The 19,106-nt window shown below is 37.2% G+C and overlaps 1 protein-coding gene across 4 annotated transcripts in view; it reads left to right on the forward strand.

Annotated features, from left to right (window-relative positions):
- PTPRZ1 (protein tyrosine phosphatase receptor type Z1) overlaps positions 1–19,106 on the forward strand; it is a 193,264-nt gene that overhangs the window by 114,877 nt on the left and 59,281 nt on the right. For all 4 annotated transcript variants that reach the window (XM_043463568.1, XM_043463569.1, XM_043463570.1 and 1 more), the window contains exons 7-10: positions 1,826–1,983; positions 2,127–2,277; positions 12,506–12,690; positions 14,655–14,781. In XM_043463568.1, the coding sequence (XP_043319503.1) occupies positions 1,826–1,983; positions 2,127–2,277; positions 12,506–12,690; positions 14,655–14,781 (621 nt within the window). The remainder of the gene's footprint in view (positions 1–1,825; positions 1,984–2,126; positions 2,278–12,505; positions 12,691–14,654; positions 14,782–19,106) is intronic.

Consider the following 19,106-nt stretch of genomic DNA (forward strand, 5'->3'; position numbering starts at 1 on the left):
GTCATCTGATCCAATTATTTCATTTTAAAATGAGGAATGTGGGATTCATGAAGACTGAAATCTTGCAAAGTCGTCACTCAACTTGAGGCTTTCAACCTTGGCTGCATGTTCGAATCACCTGGGGATTCTTTTTAAAACATGTAGACACACCTAGCCTAAAAAATGTAGATACTTAAGTCCCACTGCTGCAGATGGGGTCTGGGACACTGGTATTTTTTTTTAACGCTCCCCAGATAATTCATATGGTACTACTCTGCACTGTGGCAACTCCCTTAGACGAGATGAAATTAGCTTCGGGGACTATTTCTTAATGACTGAAATGTACAAGGCAGAAAAGAGGACATGCCACTTGTCTGGGTAAGAGTTAAGAGGATGGGAAAATAAGTTAGATACTGGTACATGCCTGTGTGTGTGCTCAGTCACTTCAGCCGTGTCCGACTCTTTGCAACCCTATGGACTATGGCCAGCCAGGCTCCTCTGTCCATGGGATTCTCTAGACAAGAATACTGGAGTGGGTTGCCATGCCCTCTTCCAGGGGATCTTCCCCACCCAGGGATCAAACCCACGTCTCCTGCGTCTCTTGCATTGCAGGCGGATTCTTTACCCACTGAGCCACCTGGGACGCTCCTGGGAAGCATATTGCTGCCCACATGAGTGAGAACTGGTACCCAGAGAGCTAAATGGCCAAGGCAGTGCCTTTGGTAAGAGCCATTGGACGGATGCAAGATCAAAAATGGGACTTTTCAAGGAGACAGCCATAATTGGGTTGTTTCAAGGTTCTCAGACTTAGGAAAGCTCTGCCAATTTTTTGTAGGAATTCTCTATTCTCAATTCAACTTATAAATAAAAAATCAATATTTTATTACATATATAAAATTTGACATATATTTCCTATTCTTTGTCTTGCCCTTTTACTCTCTAAATGGTGACTGTTGACAAATAGACTTTGAGTATCAGGTAGATCATTTTTCCCTCTGTGAATAACACTTTTTGCAAGCTATTTCATAAATCTCAACCTATCCTATGATTATGAAGATAATTTTCTATGTTTTATTCCAAAAGCTTTATTGTTCTGTCCACATTTAGATCCAGACTCTACTTAGAATTGATTTGTGATTATGGTGTGAAGGAGGGAATAAAGATTCATGGTTTGCATAATTATGTCTGATTGATACAGCATGGTTTATTGAGAAGGCCATGCATTTCAACTGCATAATAATTTTTCCTGTTATAAGTCAAATAATCACATATGTGTGGGTCTGGACTCTTTATTCTCTTCCATTGTTCTATTAGACCATCTTTGCCTTTTTTCTTTCTTTTTCTTACTTTATTGTAAGTAAAAAAAAAAAAGTCCTGGTCCTCCAGTTCAGTGTTAAGAAATGGTGCTAGAAGATGTCCTTGTCTCATTCTTTATCACTAGGGGAAAACCTTTCAGTAAGTCACCCTAAAATATGATGTTCATTCTAGATAATTTTCATCAGAATATGGTTTTGTTTTTCACAAGTTGGTATTCAATCTTATTGAATGATTTCCTGGTATCTATTCAGATGGCCATATGATTTCTGAATCTTCCATATGTAAAAATGATCTTTCCAGCATCTTGCCCATGTAAAGATAGAGCAGCTAACACTATGTTGTGATATGTGCAGGAAAAATTTAGAATATGTCAGGTTTATCTCCATTTTAGATATGTATCTAAAATGTTCTTAAAATGTCAGTTCTGATTAAATAGATACCAAGATATATGTCTCAGTTTCATAGAGGCTTTGAACAGCTGAGTTCCAGTGTTAGGATTTCAGCTGAGATGTATATGATTGCTTTGTAGGGAAACAGGCTGCGCTGGATCCATTCACATTGCTAAACCTTCTGCCAAACTCAACGGACAAGTATTACACTTACAATGGCTCCCTGACATCGCCTCCCTGCACAGACACCGTTGACTGGATTATTTTTAAAGATACAGTTAGCATTTCTGAAAGCCAGGTAATCTTGGGAGTTCAAACAAATGGAGTAATTGAAGCAATTTAAAAAGAATTGTTTTCTACAGAATAGCTGTTTTAAAGCATTTGCTGATATGCCTTTGAAGCAAGTATGTTAAATTATAAGTTAAATTATCTTCTTTCCAGTTGGCTGTTTTCTGTGAAGTTCTTACAATGCAACAGTCTGGTTATGTCATGTTGATGGACTACTTACAAAATAATTTTCGAGAACAACAGTACAAGTTCTCCAGGCAGGTGTTTTCCTCATATACTGGAAAGGAAGAGATTCATGAAGCAGGTGTGTATTGAAATATAATTTTTCTGTAAGCCCTATTAAACTCAGTGTTGTAGGAGGTAATTGTGGTATCTTGGACAATATACGAGACTTTGATTTTTGGAAATATTTTGATTATAGCGTTGTAGCTTTAGGTAAGCTATTTAACTTCTGTGAATCTCAGTTGCCATATTTATAAAATGACAATTAAAAGTATCTGTCCTTGGGACTTCCCTGGTGGTCCAGTGGTTAAGATTCTTCCTTGCACCATGCCAGGGAGCAGCTACACCCAGGCACAACTAGAGAGTCCATGCCACAAGAAAAGGCCCCACGTGATGGGACAAAGAGCCAGCATACCATAGTAAGACCCAACACAGCCAAATAAATAATAAAATTGTGAATCATGTGCACACACTATAAAGAAAATCTGTTCCTCCTTCCATGAATAACACCATTTTGCAAGTAAGAAGCATTGAGATTCAGGAAGGAAAGTTTTTTCCTAAAACATACAGTAGTAGTGGCAAAGCCACCTACACACCTCCAAATTCACTTTATGGCATTTGCCTGTGTTAACAGTTATAAGAGGGGAAAGATTAAGGGTGAAGTGTTCAGAGCTTGGGAAGATTGCTTCTTGTTGGGATGACTTGGGAATCTCCGTGGGAGAAGCACATTTGACCTGAGTCTTGACGTGTGCTGGAGTTTTAAAGAAGTACTCATATGTGTGTTGGCAGCTCCCAGAGAGGCTAGTGCCTAGTAAGGACAGAAACCCAAGGCACTGAGTTATTAATGAATAAAAAGTGAGTCCTTTCCCCAGTTTCCTTCTTTGAAAGAAAAGAAGTTTGTCCTTGTCAAGCCCAGGCGATGGAGAGGAGGCAGAGGGAAAGCCTGTGGAGTGCCCTCTGGGTCTTTTGAAGCTGACACAGGAGTCAGAAGCCTTTGAAAGTGTCCAGAGGACACAGTCGTTGCACCTACTGGCTTGTTCTTTTCAGTTCACTGTGAGGGTGCGCTGGTTCATGAAAGAAAGAGTTGAAGTGGCCTCTGCTTTGGGGACTGAAAACCTTTCCAAGAACATGGTCTTCTTTGATCCCAGCCCCGTAATGAATTTTTGGCTGTGTATAATATTAATTCAATAATTGCCTGCTTTTGAAGATCAGGCATTAAAACAGCATGTTTCTGTTGTTTCCAAGTAATATTTATGAGAATTGTTTATCCTTTAACAACAACAAAACAAAGTACAACAGTGATGAATTGCTGTGTTTACTGTGACATTGTTTCCAATTAAATTGCTCCAAAGTGAGGAAATTTAATTATATTTCTACCAACAATACTAAATACTAAAACTTCCTGTCTGGTAAATAATACACAATTGATTAAAAAAAAATAGATCTAACCATCTCCTTTTCTAAAATACAAATGACCAGATAGCAAAATATATACAATGTTTTGGCCATGTATTAGTGATACTATATTAGTTGTACTAGATATTAGTTATATTGTATTGAAACTCTTCAGTGGCTCCCGGGCTTTCCAGGTGGCTCAGTGGTACAGAATCTGCCTGCCCCAGTGCAAGAGAATCAAAAGACATGGGTTTGATCCCTGGGTTGGAAAGATTCCCTGAAGGAGGAAATGCAACCCACTCCAGTATTCTTGCTTAAAAAATTCCATGGACAGAGTAGCCTGGAGAGCTACAGTCCATGGGGTCACAAAGAGTCGGACACGACTGAGTGATTGACCAAGCACAGCACACAGAAGCGGCTCCCACTGGGTTTAGAATAAAATCCAAATTTTCACTGCGTGGTAGGTCCTGTCTAGTACTTACTGGCCTCAGTGCTCACTGTTCCCCGGCCAACTTCCTTCCTTTGTCCTGAACTCACTGAGGTCCCTGAAGAGGCCAGACCACGCTCTCCCAGGTTGCACCTAGACACGCTTTTTCCTTCCCATGGCGTGTTCTTCCCTGCAGTCTTCCTTTGTCGCCTCCTCCTCGTCCTCAAGACTCATGTACGTAACCAGTTGCCTCCACCAAGGAGCCGTGTCTGACCCTCCACCCAGCCCTACCAAGCCTGGCTCTGGCCCAAGAAAGGACTGTGCGTTTATGGAAGTGCTGGGCCCATAGGGTACCAGAACATGATGCCCTTCTGGAGTGCACAGTTCGCCAGGAGCTCCTCCACTCCATCATCCAGACTTCCTAGCAGGTGCCGTGGTATGATGTTGTCTGTTTACATGTCTGTCCCCACCACCACCCTCTGAGCTCTGAAGGAAGTAACTAAGTCTTTTATCACTTTGCCTCCATTGCTGGGCAAAAGTGAAGCTCTCATTCATAAGATATTCACAAAATGAAGGAATTGATTTGTGTATAAGAAAAGTATGGCAGGATATAGCTTGATGGGTGCTTCTTGCATCATTTAATGTGTAAACCCATATGAATGGATATAATGTAGAATATTCGTTTTTCCTTTTATTTGAATGTTTAAAAAAAATTTTGGCCATGCCACATGGTATGTAGGGTCTTATTTCCCTGACCAGGGATCAAACCCACATCTGCTTCCCTGGAAAGCTCAGAGTCTTAACCACTGGACCACCAGGGAAGTCCCCGTTTTCACAGTTAAGTGATTATGGCTAAAAGGAATCATAACAAAAGCAGTAATGGCTAACATATATCACATGAACCAGTGTGTTCAACCAGGCATTGGGCTTGTTTTCCTCATTTTATAGTTTGGGAAGCTGATATTAACTGGTTCACCCAAGTTCACAGAACTGTAAAAGGTTGGAGTCAGTATTTGTGCCCTGGTCTTCCTGATTCTGAAGACTTCCAAAGCTCTCTCCACTATGCTTTTTATTTATAAGGGAGCATAATTTATCCTTGCATAGTTTTATAATAAAAACTGATGACTTTAATAACATAAAACGTAAAAAACTTACTATTGGCTTTTTTCAAAAACTAGAACGATAGTTGAATTCTTGCATTTTCTATCATGAGTATTTGTATTCAACAAATTCATGTATTCATGTATTTTCCGTGTGCATGTTCCTATGAGTTTTTTCTCTTAATGATACAGTATTGCCCTTTTACTTTCTTAAACTGAATTTAAAAATAAGAATTAAGGGTTGCATTTATATTCAGGATTTAATCTTTATTAAATTTAATCCGAGAGTATGTTTTTATTACATGAACATTGTAAAAAAGGAAAAAATAGATAAGCACACAGGATAAAATAAAAATCCCCTATAATGTTATTACCCAGAGATAACTGCTATGAAAATTTTGGGGAATATCTTTCTAGCCTTTCTCTTAAGTTAAAAATATATTATTATGTCTCACAAAAATGAGGCTGTATCATACTTCTCTGTTTTTTGATTTTGCATTACTAAATGATATGTATATATATATATGTATCATTAATACCATTCTTAATTTTGTGTATAGTATCGTCATAGCAACTTATTAAATTTGTCACCCAGCTTGGGTCTTTCAGATTATTCTTATTTATTTTGCTATTTTAAATATCTAATATCCTCATTTTGACCAAGAGAGAAGGTAAACATGTCATGAAAATTGTTAGAATCCTACTCTTGGTAAATGCATGGTAGAAAAATATATTTTGCAAAATACATTGCAAGTAATTGTAAAAGCCATGTGAGGTCTGCATATCCATGTAAACTTCTTGGGGGGAGAGATCAAGCCTTATTTGTTATTTTGCGTTCATAGGAAAACTCAATAAACATTTGTGAGTTTTTGTGAATGAGTATTTTACCAGAACTCAGTCCTCTATTTTTGCATTTTTACATAGCATTGCTATTCATTAAAAGGCATGCATTTTTGTCATCATGGAATGGGCGCTGGCTCTTCTATGAATCACAGAATTTAGTAGAATCTTTTGATCTTGAAGGAATTTGTAAAAATTGTCTTTTGGTTAATGAGAAATATATGTCAGTAACCACACAAACATAACATGCGTGTAGAGGAGGTGATGTCCGCTTTGTCCCCTGCCTCCCAGGGGACAGTACCTCCCCGCCGCCCTCCCCTCCCACTGGCAAGACTCTCCCCCTAGAAGCCGGGGCCTCCGGAAGTACAGTGGGAAGGAGCTGGGGCGTTAAAGCCCAGTCAACTTTTGGTTTCAAAGCCCAGTGCAAATACTTAAGAGTTACATAAATATTGTCAAGTTATTTAGTTTTTTTAAGCCTCATTCTCTTCACTGATAAAATGAGTTTAAAATGCCCACATGGGGACTTCCCTGGCCATCCTGTGATTAAGACTTCATGCTTCCACTGCAGGGGGCAGGAGTGCAGTAGCTGGTCAAGGAGCTAAAGTCCCGCAGGCCACAAGACATGGCCAAAATACATAAATATTTTTAATTTTTTAAAATGGCCACCTTAGGGTTGTTGTGAGGTTTAAATAAGTTAAAGTTTGCAAGGCAGTCCACTCCCTGGAACATAATATACTCCAGATCCGTAGCTTCTATTAATACAGTGTGTGTGTGTGTATACTCTTGTATACTCCAGATCCATAGCTTCTATTAATACAGTGTGTGTGTGTATGTGTGTGTGTGTATACGCTTGTATACTCCAGATCCATAGCTTCTATTAATACAGTGTGTGTGTGTATGTGTGTGTGTGTGTATACTCTTGTATACTCCAGATCCATAGCTTCTATTAATACAGTGTGTGTGTGTTTGTGTATGTACTCTTATATGTGTGTGAAGCTGTATATTTGTATATAGAGACGGAGGGTAAGCTATCACAAGTATAGGGTGCTATCCAAGTTTTTCATGTTTAAGGCTTTTATTTGTTAAGTAGAATTATAAATGCACTTTAAATCTCATTTGCTAGCATTGTAACATACTTAATGCAAACTTTAAAAGAACTATAAAATATGAAATGATTTTCAAGGAAGGGTAGCATGAAAAGTGTGTCTTCATAGCTTAATGCTGTATTTGAGCTATGAGAAATTTTCTGTAATTTCCTGAGAAAATGTCACAATGAATTATGCATCAGGAGACCCACCTTCTCGAGAAGGTCAGTAGTTGTAAATAGCATTCATTAAGGTCACATGTGCATTAATTTTGTGCTCTAACTATATGGAGAAAAGTACAGGAAGATTATTTACTTCTTGGAAGATTATATGTTGTGAATTGAATGGTTGACAAAGTTACTGTGTATTCCTAGAGAAGACTGACTGAGGTACAATTTGAAAGATTTTTTTTTTTTTTTTGGTTACTTATCTAAAGGGAATGGCATGTAATCATTGAAAAGTACAAAGCAATAACAGATCATTTTTAGTTATTATTTTTAGCCTTTGTGGCAGTCTTTACATTAGTTTGGTTAACATCTCCTACTCCCTGAAGGGAGATCAACCTTAATATTGATTGTCTTCTGAGTCTGTCACTGTTCCGGTTCTTCGCACAGTACTCATTAAATTACCTGTCTCGATAATTTTTAAAATGAGGCTCATAAACCGCAAGCAAGAAGGTGGTGGATTTACTAGTGTGCATTCATGGGAGTACTTTGCATGGGCTGTGTTCACCTGTACCAAACCTCAAGACAATGGGAAATACTGGGTAAAAACCTAGTGACATTTTCTCTGCCACTCCCCAAGAATCATCACCCGATCTTTTCACCTCCGTCTTCATTTTTATTCACGATCCGTGGAGCTAAGACTTCACCTTCTCCCCCAGGGCATGTGTCCCTTTCCCAAGGTGGGCGCATAGAGCAGCAGAGGCAGAAGGGAACTTCTGTCTCCCCTGGACCATTGCACCAGCTTTAGTGATGAGCTAATCACGAGACTTGTAACAGTGAGAGTTGTCACATTCTCCTCCTTTGTGCTTTTCTTCACTTATTTCCTTTTCTTTTCCTACCTTTTTGTCTTGTTTCCTCGTGACACTCAGTGCCTTGCCTATTAATCTTATGGGACTTGCAAGGCATGGACATTCCTGTGTAGGAGGTGTTCGCTCTTCATATCCATTCATTTAAGTAATGAGACGGTGGAGGACTTTGTAAGCTATGTTTGTGAAGTTTTTACAATTTCTAGTGGGTAAAAACCTATACTTTTGAAAAGCACAACCTAATTTGGCTAAATGACAAAATTTTTTTTACAGTTTATTTTGCATTCCTCTGTAAATGGAATCTAGGATTAGGAAACTAAAAGCACCCATTACATTTAATGGCTTACTAAATTTAAGGGTGAGAGGCTATCCTAGAAATGAGTTTCCTGAAGGCAAAGAGGGTACCTCCTTTATTTGTATGTCCAAGAGTGCCTCGAGCCAAGCAGATGAGAAGTGAATGTTAAAAACAAGTTTTTAATTAAGAACCTCTCATTCTTTATATGTGAGGATCCTTTGCACTTGTGTCCAACTCTTTGAGGCCCCATGGACTGTAGCCCGCCAAACTCCTCTGTCCATTGAGTTTTCCAGGCAAGAATACTGGAGTGGGTTGTCATGCCCTCCTCCAGGAGATGGTCTGGACCCTGGGATTGAACCCACATCTCTTGTGTCTCCTGTATTGGCAGGCAGATTCTTTACTGCTAGTGCCATCTGGGTTGCACTTGTACTAAAGTATTGCCTGTATTCTGTGCGACTTGACAAGGACCCCAGCTTTGTCACAGCCTGGCTCATAGCCTCGAGCTTGCAGGAAGCAGATTCTGCTTGGTCACTGTTCCTTAAAGAATCAGTGACTATGATCCAGGTCACATGTAGCTCATAGAAAGGAATCAGGGCGTGTGATTCATTCCTAAGGAAGGAAATGGGACCTCAACATAGTTCTGGTAGGTAGGTTTATTTGCTAAGTTGTGTCTGACTCTTGTGACCCCATGGACTGTAGCCCACCAGACTCCTTTGTCCATGGGATTCTCCAGGCAAGAATATTGGAGTGGGTTGCCATTTCCTTCTCCACAACATAGTATTGAGCTCCCTATAATCAAGGAAATTATATTTTTGTTACTGTCTTATTATGTAGCTTGTAATTGATGTCAGTATATGTTGATCTGGAAAGCCCTTCTTGATTTTTCAATCCAGATAATATGCTTTGTAAACTGTATGTCCTTCTAATAAGATAAACTAATTTTAATATGAAGAACAAGGGAAGCTTGGAAAAATTAGTGAAAATTAATAACTTACTCTGTAGTCAGTTTTATGTCTGAAACATTACCCAGTTTTATGTCTGAACACCAAGTGGTAAATTAGCAGGATTGTTATTTAGGAGATCCTGTCCTAACTTAGAAGAGTAACCCGTTGGCAAGGTCATAGACTATATATAGAAGTATTAGTCTTTCTCTTGAATACATTCTAAAGTATTTTTTTCTATATATTCTGTATTTCAGCATCTAGAAGGTAAGCTTCAGCTGTAGCTTATAATGTGTTACTAAGCTATGATTATCAATAAACAGAAGGAGTGTTTAAAAATAAGCTTCTAATTACAATATACATTTGAACTATTAAATTACTAATAAGATTTTACAGATATATAAAGAAGAAAGTAAATGAATTAAAACCTGGTGGCAAAGAATTGTGAATTTCTTTTTACAGTCCTATTTTATATTAATGCTGATTCTTAGAATTTGAAGTACCTGCTGATTTCTAATACTAAGGCGAGATAAACACAGACACCTGATCCAAATTCCTTGCACTATTTAGGAAGCAGCCCTTTGTGTATTTTGAAGTCAGTAGTTTTATATTTTTCTCAGATTTTTATGTTTTGTGTGCATGCATAAAACTTTCATGCATTTTAAGATAGTTTCATCTTTGAGGAAAGGATAGTTCACTTTAAATCATTCTCACTCTATGCAAAGTGGGGTTGACTTTTGAACAAAATCTACAAATGATGTTGTCCAAAATCACTTTCAGCGTTTTAAAATCAGACATGAAGTTCATCAGAAGCAAGAGTAAGGCAATTTTGTGTCTCTAATGATAAGTGACCGCCTCACTTTTGAGATGATGTGATGGTCTTCTGCCATCTGGTGGACACTTGTAGAAGTGTCACTAGGTAGAGTTAGGTTGATGCAGTCTAGACCTAAATAGGAATACATTTTCTTATTCTGAATTCATGTTTTTTGATAATGAAAGAATTGTTCTCTTATTTCCAAAGGAACACTGCACCCTATATCCTTGATAAACAAATAATATATAATTTTAACAGTGAAAAGTTCTGTCTCTAACTCATATAAAATTGTTCCTATATTGATTTAAAGCATACATGTGTATATGTCTTTATATTGCTCTGAATCATTCGTATACCACGTCAAGCATGGCATACATATTCTAAAATGTCTATTATTGAAGACTGTATATAAAATGTTTCCATTTATAAGGTCAGTTGTTAGTTTTGGGTGCCCTCCTGTGTTCATGGGGAAAACTACAGCCCAGTAAAGACAAAAAGGCTTTTTGGTCACATTCTCGTGGTGCTGTTTGCTTGTTTCCATTGAGTCCTAGAAATAGTTTTGGTAGTGGTGATGATTGGTTGACTTCAATCGACTGCGTGGTCTCGTGTGGTGACTTGGTAACTTCAGGTATACCTTTAAAGCAAAGCCTGGATTCTGTGAGCAGAATGATTACTATTTGACCTTGGAGACCTTTCTCTTCCTCTCTTCCCCAAATCTCTCCAGCCTGGAAGATATTATATTTAGTACTGTGCTTCATTAGCATGATATCATGAATTTTTTAATTTTTTTCTTCACAATTAGTTCAGATGATCACATTATGAATGTATTTCAGAAAGTATCAGAGTGCTGTTTCTGATGGGACTGCATTTTTGGCACAAGTCCCAGCACGGGCTTCAGTTCATTTTAAGAAGTTCCCAAACGAGTTTCAAAATATTTTTTCAGCTGAGACAGACATATCTTATAATTCTCTGAAATTAATTGCTTAATCTATTTATGAGACCAAAGTGGGACTTTTTTGTCAGCAGTTCTAAAAATATTGAAATAATAGTTTCAGTTGTTCTCCTACGGTTTTCTGTGATAGGGAATTTTTAATTATTTCAAAGGTTTACAAACAAGACCATCTAAATTTAGTTTTGAAATTCTCCTCATATGAGCTAAGCATATTTGCCAGGTGCCAAATAAGAGTAATAAAAGCATAAACTTGAAGATATCCTTTGTTTATTTCTGAAAATAAATTTGTATTCCCCACACATTCAAGACAGTTTTCTATGCAACATAGAAATTTAAAAAAAAAACCTCTGGTTCTTATGCTTATAATCTACTCGCAGAATAAAGATTGGCTTTCCAAGTGGCGCTAGTGGTAAAAAACCCACCTGCCAATGCAGGAGTTGTAAGAGATGTGCGTTCAGTCCCTGGGTCGGGAAGATCCCCTGGAGAAGGACGTGGCGACCCACTCCAGTATTCTTGCCTAGAGAATCCCGTGGACAGAGGAGCCTGGCAGGCTGCAGTCACAGGGTCACAAGGAGTTGGACGTGACTTAGCACGCACACACAGAGGAGCAAAGACTTATTCAGAAGAGAAAAATATAAGAGAACATACAATTAATGCAATAATTGTGGTAAGACAAGACAGACAATTGAAAATGACAGATATCTAGCCAGCAGAGGTCAGAGTGTGCATAATAGAGGATACTGCACTTGGTAAAGACATTCTTTGAAGGTCAGACTTGAACAGAGGTAGGAGGTGTTGATTGAAAAAAATGCACAAGCCTCAAAGTTGAGAGTTATGGATTATTTGGTGGATATTCTGAGGACTTCAACCCTGGGAGACAGGACTCTCAGATCACACTGAGGGGCTGCTCTAAAGAAGCAAGGGGGGAGCCAGGATAAGTAGGAGTTTTTGCATCAAAGACCACATAGTAGGAACACCATTAGAGAAAAAAAGAAAATTCATTGTTAATTAGAGAAAATCAGAACTCTCAAGGAAGTTAGCACTTTCCTGTGTATGGGAAGGTTCAAGAGTCTGGTCTCAATGAAATCGCTCCTTGGGTATAGACCTCAGGCTACCTGGGACCGGTTTCTTGTCTTTTCTCATCCTGAGTTTCCTCAAGGTACACCATTAGGGAGGATCTAATGTGATGGCTTGATGGTTGTAACATCCTTTGTTTACTAGCAAGGCAGGCAATCTTTTTCCTTCACAGTGGGGAATGGAGAAGTATTTCAGATACAGGAAATGGCATGAACAAAAGAGCCACAGTGGGAAAGTGTAACTTTTCACCCTCTATTAAAATACAACAAAAATGTTCATAGAATGTGTTTCACTTGTTAAGATTCTAGAGGGTGACAGTTGTGTCAATAACTGTACTTTTTTTTTCCTCTGAAGTTTGTAGTTCAGAACCAGAAAATGTTCAAGCTGACCCAGAGAATTATACTAGCCTTCTTGTTACATGGGAGAGACCTCGAGTAGTTTATGATACCATGATCGAGAAGTTTGCCGTTCTGTACCAGCAGTTGGAGGGAGAAGACCAAACCAAGCATGAGTTTTTGACAGATGGCTATCAAGATTTGGTAACTATAAGATCAATTGTTTCATGTATTGATAGCATTGTAGTCATTGTAGTTTAATATCTAGGATAAGAACTAACAAATGATTGTATATTGTTGCCTTTGATGACTTTAGGCTTTGTATGAAGCTCTGTAGTGGGGAGATAGGGACATGGAAACTATATTTAATTATTCAGAATTTACAGTGATTAGTACTAGTGAAGTGAAAATGTAGTTGCTCAGTCATGTCTGACTTTTTGCGAATCCTTGGACGATAGCCTGCCAGACTGTCCATGGAATTCTCCAGGCAAGAATACTGGAGTGGGTAGCCATTCCCTTCTCCAGGGGATCTTCTCAACCCAAAGATCAAATGTACATCTACTGCATTGCAGGCAGATTCTTTACCATCCAAGCCACCAGGCAAGCCCTAGATTCTTACTAATATTTTTAATTACATGGAGACTACAATTTTGCCGATAATAACTTACAGAAGACTTAAAACTGGATATCATCTAGTATAGACTTTGTTTACAAAGAAAAGGACTCAAAGAACAGTCAAATACTTTGTACTCTCACAGTTGGATGTGAGAGTTGGACCATAAAGAAGGCTGAGTGCCAAAGAATTAAAGCTTCCGAATTGTGGTGCTGGAAAAAGCTCCTGAGAGCCTCTTGGACAGCAAGGAGATCAAACCAGTCAATCCTCAAGGAAACCAATCCTGAACATTCATTGGAAGGACTGATGCTGAAGCTGAAACTCCAATACTTTGGCCACCTGATGTGAAGAGCCAAATCATTGGAAAAGACCCTGATGCTGGGAAAGATTGAGGGCAGGAGGAGAAGGGGATGACAGAGGATGAGATGGTTGGATAGTATCACTGACTCAATGGACCTGAGTTTGAGCAAGCCCTAGGAGATAGTGAAGGATAGGGAAGCCTGGTGTGCTGCAGTCCATGGGGTCGCAGAGTCGGACACGACTTAGCGAGTGAACAACTTCCAGTTAGGGAAAGAATTGGGTCTAGAATATCAGTGCTCTGATACAGTTGCCTATTGTTTCCTCATCATACTGTATCAGCACAAGGGAAATAGAGTAGAAAATAGTGTAGAGGTCTTGAAAGTCCTTTTCTTTGATTCAGATTTCCAAGTAACAAATGTGAAGTCAATTGAGACAGAACTTTTGGGACACGAGGCAGGTAATCCTTAGGAAATGATGCATGTCTTCTTCCTCTCTACCCATGACAAGAATTAAAGAAAATGAAGTACAGATTCTGAGCATCTCAGTATTAACTTTTCCTTGGTAGTTGTGGTATAATTGAGAAAGTCCCGTCTGGTGTGGCTTAGGGAAGCCCCCAGTGCAGGTCCAAGACACTGAACTCTGAATACAGACAGCAGGAGACCTCAAGCCTTAGGAACCTGCATCTAGACGAAAACTGGTGTGGAATATCATGTAAACCAAATGAGGAGATTTGTAACAACTTTTTAATTCAGATGTCTAGAACAGAGACACTGTGAATTGAGAAATTTGTAAGTGGAATTTATGAGAATATACTATTTTTCATTTCATGATGTGAAGAAGGTAATAATTCTATTACTGTCTGGTTTACATATTGTTAAGGAAAAGAAAAAAAATTAGTTTTTCACATTTTGCTTCTTATAAATGCTACATGTTTGTCTAAAATAGTAATCTATGCTTTGGCTACTCATTTATGAATTTCATGTTTGAATTAAAAAATGAAATTTTCTGAAACTAAATCTGATTTTTACGAGCAAAAATAAATAAATAAATAAAAGCATAGTTTACCAGTGTCTTCCTAATTCACAAATATCACAAGCTCAGCCTAACAACATTGTGTAAAATTTTTTCTCAGGTTAATAAAATACAATTTTTTTTATTGACAAATGAGAAAATGTTTTCTAAGAAGAGATGTCTAGTATATTAGCATGCCTCTGAGAATGACAGATTTGTATAGTTATTGCCATCTTTCTTTTAGGGTGCTATTCTTAATAATTTACTACCCAATATGAGTTATGTTCTTCAAATAGTAGCCATATGCACTAATGGCTTATATGGAAAATACAGTGACCAGCTGATTGTGGACATGCCTTCCGATGACCCTGGTAAGTGCCCCCTGATATGCCTTATTAAATAAAGGAGGCTAGTTTAATTTCTGAATGCATTGGTGCTTTCTCTCTGACTTTATATTCTTTGTCCAAAAGGCAAAGTGATTTCTTTTTTAGTCTGGATTATCAGGTAATTTTGTAAAGCACAGAGCTCATTTTTCATTTTCATTCAGCAGATATGGTATAACACAATAAGTAAATTTATTATTATTTTTTTAGTAAATTTATTCTTAATATTGAAGTTTTCTATTTGTAAAATAAGAACTGCCAAACCTATTGTAATATCTGTACTGGTTGTCAAATGAAAATAGCTAAGAAAATATAAAGACTTTGATTTTCAATAATGAAGAGTTTGTTTCATTTATGTTTATTTCCTCCTTCTTTCAGCCCCCAAAGTATTTTGTAGTAAGTATGTACATGATTCAAGGATCATGGGAGGTACTTTGAAATACCTATACAAAACATCTCAGAAGTTTATCTTAGATATTTTCATCTATCTTTTATAAACTGGTGGTGAGGGGGATCTTTCTTCTTAGGTTTGCTGGTTTTATTCCATAAAAGCAAGCAAAAAAGTTGTTTCTGATTGTATTTTATTTGCATGCATCTTCTCTAAGTATTACAGGAAAATCTTTGATCTCAAAGCATATGCAATAATTGAAGGAAGTGCTGCCTATCATAATTGGACAGTTTACAAATGTACAAAACTAAAGTCTTTCTTTTGTTAGTAGAAGCAATTTTAAGGTAATAAGTGGAATTATATAGTACATATATATGTATATACATATATACACACATACATATCATGCATATGCATTTTCATAAATGTATACAAACACACACATACATAAATGTAAATATTCTTTGGTCATCCCTATTATGAGGCTACTCTCTGAAATTTTCACAGGTTTTTAATAGCAGTTGTTACAACTGATATTAATTGGAGCATGTTTCACTTTTACATATAGAAGGAAAACTGATGTCTCTTGATTTTCCTTTGTGGTCTGTGTGCCATAGCAGGATTTTAATCTATTATAAGCGTGTTCATAACATCATAGTTGTTCTTAACTAGTTGAGTTTTTAAGTTAAAGAATTTGTCAGAACATTAGATGTTAGATTCTGGATCCTTCCAAGCTACAGGCCGTAAAACTTGCCAAAGTATTTCCCAACTTAGAACATTTACAGCTAATGAATACTACTACTCTCATGATGGGCTTCCCTGGTAGCTCAGATGGTAAAGAATCCACCTGCAATGCAGAAGACCTGGGTTCAATCCCTGGGTTAGGAAGATCCGCTGGAGGAGGGCATGGTAACCCACCCTAGCTTTCTCGCCCGGGGAGTCCCCATGGACAGAACAGCCTGGTGGACTACAGTCCATGGGGTTGTGAAGAGTCAGACATGGCTGAGTGACTAAACACAGGACAGCACTCTCATAATGGCAATATCATTATTTAAAAATAATATTATGACCTGCCTCATGTAGCCATCTTTCCTACTGTTTTTGTTAACGTTATTTTGCAAAATCAGATTATTTTTAAATGGAATGTGAGCTCTAAGTGTTATTGAAAGGTGAATATCAGATTAACTGACCATGGTTTCAGCTGTATCATATGATGCTTTTCCATTGAATGTCATCCCTCACTGAAGTTCCACATATTGATCCATTCCAAAAATGACATCTTTAGCAATGCACCGTTGACTATGTTGGCCAATATCGCATGTGAATTGATTAAATATGATATATAAAAATCTCCTGTAGTCCTGTTGTGTATTTTAGGTGATGAATTATATTAAAACCATTCATTTAATTTTACTGTCTTGGTTTAATTATACCACTCTAATTTCTGAACATAGTACAGTTTCCCAGTCAAAAAAATAATTTTAGCTATTTATGTTGTGCATTTTCTAACTCTCCCTTAAGAAGGGAATGGCAGCCCACTCCAGTATTCTTGCCTGGAGAACTCCATGGACAGCAGAGCCTGGCAGGCTACAGTCCATGGGGTTGCAAAGAGTCTTACATAACTGAGCAACTAACACTTCTTACTCTAGCCACTATGCTAAAAGTTTAGACTTTTTAAAGTTTTTCTTTCTTATTTTTAAGAAAGAAGCTTATTGCATATGGAAAAATAGATCAAATACCTATTATCTATAGATGTAATTTCTGAGTGATCTTTTTTTTTTCCTTTATTTATTTATTTTTTCAGTGGGTTTTGTCATACATTGATATGAATCAGCCATAGATTTACACGTATTCCCCATCCCGATCCCCCCTCCCACCTCCCTCTCCACCCGATTCCTCTGGGTCTTCCCAGTGCACCAGGCCCGAGCACTTGTCTCATGCATCCCACCTGGGCTGGTGATCTGTTTCACCATAGATAATATACATGCTGTTCTTTCGAAACATCCCACCCTCACCTTCTCCCACAGAGTTCAAAAGTCTGTTCTGTACTTCTGTGTCTCTTTTTCTGTTTTGCATATAGGGTTGTCTTTACCATCTTTCTGAGTGATCCTTTTAGACTGAGTCTATATTGGCACAAAGGACAAAGTTTTTGTATCATTTGTAGCACTTTCACATTTGTACAAAATAGAAAGTATTATAACTTAATTTCTATTTATTCAAAGGATCGGGACACCATTGAACTAATGAGATGCTAGCTTGGACACATCACTTAATCTCCATGGATGTCTCAGTGCCTTAGAGCATTTTGTACATTAATATGTTTTAGTAAAAGGTGGCATTTGATTTGGTATTCTGGTATGATATTAATCTTAAAAATCAAGGGTTAAAACTTAGTTTATCCCTTAGTTATTCCAGAAAGTTCTTCATTGAACACCAATTTATGTAGAGTTTCAGCTCTTCCTATTTTTATAAGGAAAATATTGGTTCTCTCCAGAACTCATTCTTTCTGATCAGGAAGACTACAATGGCATTTCAGTCCATGTATTTTTAGTTCATTATTGAAATTATGTTATCTTAAATATTGTTTCTATAGTAAATACATAGCAGTAAAAATCTTGATAACAGTACTGTCTTGTGGTTCAGTGTGATGGTTCCTACAAGATTTGTAAACTTTACAATTTATGTGGCTAATATAGATGCAAGTGTCTTTTGAGTTTGCTGTTTATTTCATGGGTTTTACTAGTACCATTTCATCCTATTAGTCATGTTGTTTCATTACCTAGTGTTGTAATGTACCTTATTGACTTATTCTATTATTATTTTGGATAAGCTGTTTTCTAAAGACTGTACTATTTGTTGCTTCTGTTTAAAAGGAATGACAGAGGTCACGTATAATTGCCCTTATCCTTTCAGTCACAGATTTTAAATATTCTAATCAATATCTGTGAAGTAAAACTCAATCTTCCAAATTGTGCATTTAAAGTTGGCTAATTTGATTAATTTACTGCTTGTGCATTTTAATTACATTTGTTGTGTACAACAGCATCACCATAGTGTCCATTAGATATTATTATAAATTGCTATTTTAAAATAAATGCATAAACTCATGTTCAGAAAAGAATTTAAACCTTTTCAAGGTTAAACTAAAGTGGATATTCTTTTTAAAAACTTTTTTTTATTTGGTAGTAGCTATAATTATGCTTATTTCTATAATATAGATCTAATTATTATATAGTTAAAGACATTATTTAAGTACATGTCTTAGGGTCTTGATAATCATGTGTATTCAATTTAAATACATGGTGAATTAGATCAGTGCATTTTCTTGTTTTGTGTCCTTTTCATTTGTATAACAACTGTCTTTGTTAAATCACTATACATTGTCCTTGTTCAATCTGTACCATACTATACTACAGGTGCTGTTATATAATGATATTTTAAAAATCACCCTTTAAAAAGATTGCAGTTTACATTGCTTTTTGCCTTTTCGCACTGTGAAACTTGGCTTAAAACCTTTGAACAATTAAATAAGCCTTGCTTGCCTACCTACATCAGTGTTGCTTTTTTGTTTTGTGGAATGTTGAGTAACATGTGTGAGTAACATGCTCTTTAAAAAAATCTAACAAAACCAGAATGACCCATAGGTTTTATTCTGTTATCCCATAAATGTGAATTTTAAGTGTTCAATCAAAAAAATATATGGACAGTCTTCACTACTGGACAGTTTTCACAGGCTTCTTGGAGTTTGTTTTGATGAAGTGAGAAGATTCTGTAAACCCCAGTAGTGCCTGAGTCAGGCTGGTGACCACTAAAATGTTAGTTATTATTTGCAAGGAAGCAGCAGGCCAAAGAAGGACTTCCCAGGTGACTCAGTGGTAAAGAATCCACCTGCAATGGCAGGAGACAAGGATTCAGTCTCTGCGTC

The sequence above is a fragment of the Cervus canadensis genome, chromosome 3 (assembly GCF_019320065.1).
Source record: "Cervus canadensis isolate Bull #8, Minnesota chromosome 3, ASM1932006v1, whole genome shotgun sequence".
Lineage (NCBI taxonomy): Eukaryota > Metazoa > Chordata > Mammalia > Artiodactyla > Cervidae > Cervus > Cervus canadensis.